Source organism: Apaloderma vittatum, unplaced genomic scaffold, assembly GCF_000703405.1.
Source record: "Apaloderma vittatum isolate BGI_N311 unplaced genomic scaffold, ASM70340v1 scaffold17652, whole genome shotgun sequence".
Classification (NCBI taxonomy): domain Eukaryota; kingdom Metazoa; phylum Chordata; class Aves; order Trogoniformes; family Trogonidae; genus Apaloderma; species Apaloderma vittatum.
The window spans coordinates 26,220-36,334 of NW_009704415.1; the positions used below are offsets into that span (position 1 = coordinate 26,220).

At 42.8% G+C, this 10,115-nt stretch overlaps 1 protein-coding gene across 1 annotated transcript in view; it reads right to left on the minus strand.

Moving 5' to 3' along the window:
* The window catches only part of LYPD6B (LY6/PLAUR domain containing 6B), a 4,377-nt gene extending 1,247 nt beyond the window's left edge, over window positions 1–3,130 (minus strand). The window contains exons 1-3 of the mRNA XM_009865042.1: window positions 3,016–3,130; window positions 1,862–1,960; window positions 813–943 (exon numbers count right to left, since the gene is read on the minus strand). Coding sequence (XP_009863344.1) covers window positions 813–943; window positions 1,862–1,960; window positions 3,016–3,130 — 345 coding nt within the window. The remainder of the gene's footprint in view (window positions 1–812; window positions 944–1,861; window positions 1,961–3,015) is intronic.
* Window positions 3,131–10,115: the final 6,985 nt, after the last annotated feature.

Below are 10,115 nucleotides of genomic sequence, written 5' to 3' on the forward strand. Positions count from 1 at the left end.
CCCCTCAGGTATTTCGCTCATTAAGAATTCCCCTCTCCGCCGTCTCCTTTCAAGGCTGAACAGCCCCAGGTCTCTCAGTCTCTCTTCACAGCAGAGATGTTCAGTCCCTTGATCACCCTTGTAGCTCTCCCTTGGACTCTCTCCAGTAGGTCCCTGTCTCTCTGGAACTGGGGAGCCCCAAACCGGACACAGGATTCCAGGGCTGGTCTCCCCAGGGCAGAGCAGAGGGGCAGGAGAACCTCCCTAGCCCTGCTGGACACACTGTTCTTGATGTCCCCCAGGGACAAACTCACTGCCCACTGGGACTCCAAGGTTTCTCTCCACGGGGCTGCTTTCCAGCAGGTCGTCCCCTGATCTGTCCTGGTGCCTGGTGTTATTCCTCCCCAGATACAGGACTCTGCACTTGTCCTTATTGAACTTCATGAGGTTCCCCTTTGCCCAGCTCTCCAGCCCATCCAGATCTCGTTGGATGGCAGCACAGCCTGCCTGGGTGTCAGCCACCCCTCCCAGTTTTGTATCACCAGCGAACTTGCTGAGGGTGCACTCTATCCCCTCATCCAGGTGAAGATATTGGACACAACTGGCCCCAGCACTGATCCTTGGGGAATACCACTGGCCACAGGCCTCCAACTTGACTCTGTGCTGCTGAGCACAACCCTCTGAACTCTCTTGCTGAGCCAGTTCACAATCCACCTCACAGTCCAATCATCTGTCCCACACTTCTTGAGTTTACTTAAGAGGATGAGGGACAGTATCAAACGCAAACCTCAGCCTTCAAAGTGCTGCTCTTGCACACGAGGAGGAGTGCTTACCGTGTGGCCGCTCTCCCTGTGACGGTGGCAGCCCACCAAGTGGCATTCCTCTCCCGTGGCGCATTTTTTGGTGACTGATGTACTCTTTCCATGGTCTGTGAAGAGATGAACTGTCAAACAGTACTGAGTACCTACAAAACAACAGCATGAGAGTTTATTTGCACGAGCTCTGGACTCTTTTACAGCACTTCACACAACTTAGTGAAATGTTCCCACAAAAATGACTTATTTTGGCTGTATAAAGCCATTTTTCAACTGGATCAAAGCAAGAAAATAAGTTAGTGATAAAAGTCTTAACCGGCCCTTTAAACCTCCAAAAAGGCTGCTGTCATTTAAACTACTTATTAGCACTATAATCTAACACATTTATCTTCCATTCTCTTCTGGTTTTTGCATTACATTCTTGCTTTCTTTGTTTGGGACAGGTTTCCTCATTCCTCCAGATTCCTTTCTTCCCCTTTCCCACTGTTACTGTGAATATCACCGAAAAGAAAAACGAGGAAACACATTTCCATTCCTTTCCACGTATCTATCACTGTCTCATACAAATATGAACCCTAGTCATTCAGGTCTTGCTGCTCACAAACAAGCCCATAGCCCAGAGAGAACATTCTATCTTTGGATGGCATCCAAAAGGAAGGAGATAAAGCCACAAAGGCAATTCTTAAGTTCTTTTTAAATAGCAGCTTTAGAATTAATTCCTAGGAAGCACCGAGCTGTACATATACACACACATATATAATGGGTTAATATATTATTGATGTATTAACAATACACGTCACCATATTAATAATGAGACGTTATATATTATTTTAAATATTTTCTATAGATATGTAGAATATTTTTTCAATGCTGCTCTGCACTCTGAAACAGTCAAAACCAGTCACCTCAGCATAACCGGCATGACTCAGTATTACTAACGACGTAACTGAGGGCACGACCGTGTTGGCACATTAATCCTATTCCATGAAGACTTTTAGAAGTTGGCTGAGTCAGGGAGAAGCAAATTTAACTATCGCAAAGAATCTCCTTAGTAGAGACGCACTTACTTTCGGGACACCATCTATCTTCAGCCCATCTGTTGCAGTTGTAATTGTCCACCGCGTTGTCACACGTAAAGCACTTGAAACTGTTTGGAAACGGAGTGGCTTTAAAAGTATTAAAACACAGTAAGTTTGCAAGTATTAAGGGAAAAAAAATTAACACTGTGTTTGTACACATGCACTTACAGAAACATCTGACATACATTTACATATTTGCGATGATGAAGACAAATAAAACCCATGAAGCTGGTTTTGGTTATACCTGAACTTTAAAACACCTCCACTTGTTGTCATTCTCTCACGATGCCAAATAGCATGGAAGCAGTAGTGGGAAAAACAGGAAAGAGACAACGTCTCACGTATACGTATGCGATGCGACATCCTCGCGTACATTTGTGCAGGCACACAAACCCAAGTCTGTATTCAAATGGCTTTTGATTCTCTTCGATGGAAAAAAAGTGCACCTTCAAAACCAGCTTCAGATCTCAATCTCCAGCTCCGTCTCCCTTTGACAAAGGACTATTTTAAAATCTTATTTCCATTACATAAATAGATAGGTGATTTTAAGATGCACGGTTCCCTACGTGCACGTATCTACCTATCTGTCCTGACTGTTTTAATCATGTATCTAACGAAAATCTTCTCCCCTTATACGAAGGGATAGAACACTCCTGATGCTAGATAAGAGGGAAAAAAAAAAAAGATGCTATTAGTGACAACTGGCTTCACAGGTCTCACAAGGTTTTTAATTACCTTCAGTTTGAATTAATTGCATACAGCACACCTATTCTCTCCCTTACAAAAACGCCAACAAGATAAAAAGACAAAAACATCTGTTCTGTGTTATTTATGAGAAATCTACTGCGTAATTTGCTCTGTAGGAAGACATTTCAGAGACAGAAAAGTAGAGTAAAAGCTCTCAAGATGTGAAAGCCCTCATGCACTATTTAATTTAGCAACATGTGCAATTGTTTTCATCTGGTCAGCTTGCAAAACTCTGAGAAATAAATTAAACTGCTGTGGGTTAAAGAGTAAAAGTTTTATTCTAAACTTTTTATCCTTCACCCAGAAAGCCCAAAGGATTGGAAGAATATGGAAATCAACTAAAATGTTAAGCTACAATTGCATACACACAAAAAACCACGTAACTGTCTACTTACGGTCCAGCGGAGGCCTCACGCTGTAAAAGTTGATGTTCTCAGCTGAAACCCAATTTCCTGAAAGGATGAAGAATGGCAGAAAGGCTCCGGCGAGTGTGTGACAGAATAACAACATGCTGAGGACTGCTGTACATGAAAAGCAAACCTCTCAGGCCTAGGACAGAAAAGGAACACATTATTGAGGGGGAATCACAAAGAACTGAGCATGTAGAACGAGAAATTTCCTACGAACTGCTCCTGAAACCTTGAAAATTCAGCCCGTAGATGTATACTGTGAAGATGGCTAATGCAGGCTAGCGTGCAGCGACGAACGACGCAAAGCTGAGCAGTTACTGCCTTCTGCTGGCCAGGATCCTGTACAGAGTGCTTCAGTCAGCACAGGCTTTAAAAAGTCAAACGTTCATCTGTTTGCCCTTCTAAACAACATCTTACAGGTTCCTTGTAAGCATTCCTAAAATATCAACGCCAAAACTGAGCTCCCTTATACCCTACCTGAAACAGGACAGGATAATAACACCATTAAAGAAAGCAAATTGCAGATCAATGTCACTTTTAACACCCAAGACCAGTTCCTCACCCAATTTTGAACCATGTAGGTTTACTTCCAACAAGGTGCATCATCTGACGCATAAGCGCGCTTAACAGCGGCGCAGCATTAAAGATCATGAGCATAAATTAGACTAATTCCATTTTAAAGTGGATACCAAGGGAACGCTAGACGCCTGGTGATGGTACAGAAGGTTTGGAGAACTGCAAAGGAGAACATTCAGAGAGGTGAGATACATGTTTCGGGTGTGCTTCGCATGTTTATTTGGGGCTCCTGAACCTTCACAGAGAAGAAGAGCTAATCCATGAACATGTTGGTCGGTTTGATATTCGTTGCACACATATACACACATGCAGAGGTATGCATGGCAGCGATACTGGAGACCTGGTTCAGGTATGAAGGAAAAGCAGAATGAGCTGCAACGGCACTCCGCCCATGCAAATCCCCAGCAGGAGGAACAAGCTGGAGCGGAGGCTCCTGCCAAACCAGAGACGTTACTTTGGGCTGCCCAGGGCGTTCAGTCGGGGCTCCCTCTCCTGCACAGGAGGCACTGAGTGAATCCAACCACTGAACCCAAAACAATCCTCAAGAATACGCTGGAGAAGCCAAAGGATTTCCTTCTGTTTCTCTCTTCCCCCCGCCCCCAACTCGCACAGATGTGAATTATTTGAAATTGTTTTGCCAACAAGAAAGTTCAACTTTGCTCATTGGGAGTTTACCCATCCTACTTGAGATTTGTTTTTTTAAATCGTGGCCTCGCGAATACGTTTCAGAAGATACTGAGAAAGCCACAGCGTACCTCTACCCGCAGTGCACCTCCACGACTGCTTTCTTGGGGATGGTCCAGATTTCTTCTGACTCGAGCCCCAGATCTAAAGAAGGATTAAGAAGAAGAATCTGTGGGAAACAAGCAACAACCGATCCTCTTAATTCTGTCCAGAAGGAATTAATTAGTTGAAACACTCTATGTCTTTATTTATACTGAAAATGAAGATACCAACCTAGAAGGTGGTAGTTTTTTGTAACCCAATATCCAAAGAAGCTCTGCCCTACTACAGCAATGCAGATTCCTTCCTCTCTGTGAAACTCAATGTCATAAAAGCCAAATGAAAGAAAAGAGCAAAGAACGAGAGTGTTCAGTCCTTCCAGGAGGATGAGTTTATTCTCTTGCAGAGGAAAAACATTATCCAGGCAATGACCTGGGTGGGACCAGACTATACCAGATGAATATATATTTCACACCCTACAGATACCCAAATTTTCACCACATGCTACAGCCAAAATAGAAGCACTAATGAGCAGGAAGGTAACCTACAAGAGCCAAGACATCAGCCTCCAGATTAGAGGTTATTAGCCAACTATGAAGTAAGCAGGTCCCCCACAGCTCACACCTTACTGCAACAGAAACAAAAGCACGTTGGTCAAAACCCTAACACCACTGCAAAATCCAAAATAAATTTAAAATTTACATTCCTCTCCAATTAAGCACACGATATTTGCACAGTGACATTAGGCAGCATTAAAGACAAGCTGTTTCCAACAAACTCGACTTGTCTCACTAACACATACTTCGAGATGCACATCTTGAATGCACAACTAGTTTTAGTATTGTGTTGGGTTTGGTTTGGGTTTTTTTCATTTTGTTAAGAGACAAACCTGTGCATGACTAGATGCTTTTCAGCTGGCAAGTCACCCCAGGTCGTGTTCTGTCATGGAGCTGCTGCCTACAAAGTCTGTCTCAAGACCCTTTAGTGTTTTCCAAGACAGATCAGCAGAATGTGGCATCACCCAGGACAGGAGAAAGGGAAAAGAGGAGACAGCACTGCTGCTGCAGTTCATGAATGATCCAACATATTATGGACCTTGATTTCTCCATCCAAACACAGAATGATGACATGTTTGGTCTGACTTGGTACAGCCCCTCGTGCTTATACCCACCCGATTCATCCCACCAGTCTGCAGAAAAAGCTTAAAGCTACTTTTAACAGCACGGCAGAATTTTTACACATTTCCTCACCTCCCCCTGCTCAGCCTTTCCACTCGGAGGAAGATGAAAGCAAGGGGGTGGCACAGTCAGTAATGCTGCACTGAAAAAAAAAGACTGTTTGGGAGCTCCTGTGCCCTATGCCAGGGTCCCCAAGGTGGTGCCCAAGCCCTGGGAGGGAGCAACGACTGGTGCCATCTCAATCTCTGTATCCTTTGCTAGGACACCATAAAGTGTCTTTAGGTACAGAATAAGTACTAGCTCAAAACCAGAACTGCTACATACTTAATTTTATTAAAATACTTGAAAAAAACCCCCAGAAACTGATACCAACATGTCGAGTTAAAAACAGAGTAACTCCAGCACAAGTAGGTGCCAGTTTTCAGAGCCACAGGTTCCTGATCCTAATTACCTTGTTCTGGTATCCCTGGGCAAGCAGATCCAGGTTTCACTGACTCCAGTCAGGCAGGATCAGGCCCCTGATGCACACAGGCTGCTTGAGCACTGCTGCTAAGAGCGTGAGGAAAATCCCTTCTGCGCCTCTAGCGCCAACATCCTGATTCACAGATCCCTCGCAAAATAATTCTATTTGTGCCCTTTCAATAGCTCAGGCAAGTTACTTTTAAGTTGGCAAGCCAGTTTTAACCAAATAGCGAATTTCTGTGTATTTCGGGCAGCTTGAGAGCATTTAACTCTGTCAGTTTTACCCTGTAGATAAGACAGTGTATTGGAACATCTCAGTGCATCGCAGTTTATGCAAAATTTATCTCCTTACCGTGTATTTCCTGCGGTTTCTACCAGGTTGAGGAAAATCTGCCTTTATGGGGAGACTGGTCTGTAACTTGATCTGATGCACCTGGATAGCAAATAAAAGGCACAATTACACTCGTGCCAGCTCTCCACAAATTCAAGCTCGCTCCTGCTCCCCACCCCCCAAGTTCCTATTGCTTTCCCCGCAGAAGGTGATGCCAAATGGAAAATTTTAGGGTATATAAATACAAAGAAAGGCCAGCCTTCAGTTGGTGTGAAGCACAGTAAATTGACCTCACAGTTTGCTGTAGTCAAAGGTGTCCTTGTTTGCTAACGAGGCCAATAAATAATGGATGTCATCTGACGTACTCTTAGTTACACAGCTGCGCCAGAAGTCATTCTCAAATAAAATGCAAAAATATTGGGCCACAACATGGCTGTCAGATCTTATCCAAAATCTTCTGAGTGCTTATTTTCTTCCTAGTCTCTTATCTCTGCTGTGCTTTCATACAATTTTATCTAATAGCATGAACAAACATTCCATTATGCCCAATTAGGAACTATGATTAATGAAGGAAGAAAAAAATTGTCATAATGCAGAAGATTAACTTACATAAACGAGCGAACACAAAGACAGAGTTTTCCTGGGGTGAGGGAAGAAGATCCAAGAGGGAAGGGCTGGTAATGCGTGGTCTGCAAAGAACTTGGAACTAAAGCCCGTTTCAAAAGAACAACAAGGAATATAATGGCTGAAATAATTAATATACTCCAGAAGGTTTTAAGATTTAAGAAGAGCAGGAAGCAGCGTGCTGGACTTCTGATTTTAATAAAATTCAAGTGTGTCTACACTGTTTTTCCTGGCAGACTTTTGCGGAGGATTATGAGATTTAACATCAGATATGGCATGCAAACGACACTTCCTCCTGTCATTTAGCAAGCAATTTTCAGGTGCTATTAGATAATTGCAAATGCTTATGTTAAGCTTGTTAAATACCACTTCAGGACATAAGAGTTAGAAATACATAGGCAGAAAGGTATGTAAGCCAAGGGCTGAAAAAGTTAAAACCAACACCTGACATCACTTCAACTTATCTGAAAAAATTAAAAAAGCTCCTTGGCTTCCCCATTTCTTAGACAAACACTGCCATTCTCATGTTTTCCTCTGGAGAACACTGAATTTGATCTGTAAGCCACCGTTTACCCCACTTCAAAACTCAGCGAGCAAATACAAGAAGAAACTTTCTTTGGGTAATAGGTGGAGCACATTTAAAAAAAAAATGGGGGAGAAAAGGAAATATTTTGAAATATTAAAAAAGCCCAAAATACAGATCTGCAAATTAAATCTGTTTGCTATACAAGCTCTACTTCTTCTTACCTACCGAGTTTAAGCCTATTACATTAGGATTTTTGGCCTTAGAGCATGTTATCACTAGTGCAGAATAACAGAGGAAAACAGACTTTACATCACACTGACAGACATGTGCTATTAGTAATTTAAATTTTATTCTGTCAGTGTTATCAGTGTTATTTTTAAACACAACACATGTCTTCATCTCCACCCAGAGCACACTTAACCATGCCTGGAATTAAATTTGGTCTTAATTATGAGAAATTAGAGAGTTCTTTATCTAAGACCTTACGAAACACATCCGCATCTGGTAACGGCACCATCACTTAGCTCGGAGTATAACGCTGGGAACTGACTGACTACACAACATGAACAACTGCAATGATTCTGAAAAAAAGAACGTATGATTAATGTAATAAATACGGGAAGTGCCACCAAAGCGTGGTCTTTACAAGGGTAAAGCGTGGATTTGTCTTCAAGCTCGCATGAAACAGAGGATCCTTGGAATGAAACTGTACTACATTTCATTTCATTTATAGCCAAAAACTAATTGTGAGCGCTGACGGTTATTATAAGATTCAGAATCATCTGACCATTTCTGGAAAATCATTTATTCTATCTAAATATCCACTAATGAGAGATTAATCTCCCATTTCCTTCTGCAAGTATATAAATTTCCTTGAAGAACCGCACTTTGTCAAAGCTCTGAGTGACCAACAGTTTTACACTTCAGCTTTAGCAGCTTCTATATTTCACATACGCGAGTTTTAAATCTGTCTCTCCCACTTGTGCAAGACTGGAAATAGGAACTTAAAATTCCTCTAGAGAAAAGAGATTCTAGGAATAAGCTACATTTTTTCTCTCCTTAAACTCATCAGAGCACTTCTGTAAAAATCAGTTTAACGACACTTTCACGGAGTATTTTGTTAAATCCTTCAGTGGATCAGACCATCACTAACTAGTTAGTTTTGCTATAAACTGTGAAATTAAGCCACTTTCTGCCTAGATGTTAGTTCCAACTGCAAGGCAACCACCTTTGTTGAACCTTTCTCACGCTGTGTGATGTGGGATAACTGTCCGAAATGACTTAATTACCTACATAGCATTGTTCACACATGGAACATGGAGAAAGTTTCCAGGACGATGTGCCACTGCTACGAAGGATGCTCTGCCCACAAAGGTTTTCAAAGGCAACCTTAAGGGTTGGTAGCGTTAAGGGAGCTGGATGTTCTGACTCTGAGAGGAAACTACACGGAGCGTGGAACAGAGCGGAGATACTGTGGTCAAGCTCTGTGGAGGAAACTGGAGACATCAAGGAGCCAGTCGACTGCACATTTGCTGCCCTGGCCCAAGAGACTGTCATCTTTTGAAACGTACCATCCTTTGGGTGAACTATGCTCGTTATAATCTCATTATAATACCCAAACACACCTCCTTCCCAAAAGCTACCCGCCTCCGAGGTGGTAAAATTCCAAATCGGAATAAAATTAAGGCATATAGAAATATCTGAGGGGTGGGAGTCAAGAGGAAGGGGACAATCTCTTCTCAGTGGTGCCCAGCAATAGAACAAGGAATAATGGGTTTAAGTTAGAATATGGGAAGTTCCACCTCACCCTGAGGAGAAGCTTCTTGGCTGTGCGGGTGCCGGAGCCCTGGCCCAGGCTGCCCAGAGAGGGTGTGGAGTCTCCTGCTCTGGAGACTTTCAAACCCACCTGGACGCGTTCCTGTGTGGCTGCCCTGGGTGACCCTGCTCTGGCAGGGGGTGGCACTGGGGGATCTCTAGAGGTCCCTTCCAACTCCCAACATCCTGTGATTCTGTGATTCTATGAAGAGCACTGCGTGTGGCACGAGAGTCAAGTTTTTCAAGATCTATTATAGCACATGGGAGAGGTGGGACAACAACGCTGCCCCAACAAAAGCAAGCGATATCTGTGCATTTCTATATGCCATCCACTACTATTTAATGGAAAAAGAAGGTCTTCAGCCTGTTAAATTCAGACTCAGAAAGACGCCTTGGGTTTAATGCCTGTTTTTCCAAGTGAAATGCTATTTCTAACCCAAAGTATGCCTGATATGTTACATATGCCACTGTAGACAGTAAAACATAAGATATTCTAGACAACAGAAATGAGAACCTCCATTACTTCCACTTGTGAAACAAATATTACAACTCCTTTCAAATTAAAATGTCAAATCAAGGCATTCACAGGAAAAAATTGTTTGGAGTTTGCACACAGCGCTATTTTAAATCTTAAACTCACCAAAACCTGTTTGAACCTCAAACAGCGCTGTGGGGTCAGACAAATTGGACGTTTCTGCATCACAAAGGACATTCTTCACAAGGTTCACATTCGGCTGCAGTCCAAAACTAAAATTTAAGCTACACATGAAGCTCCTAAACCTGAAAAGCATGGTCTTTCACCCAGCCCTGATGTCTGCAGGGAATTCACTGACATCAGCCTTCACTTCTT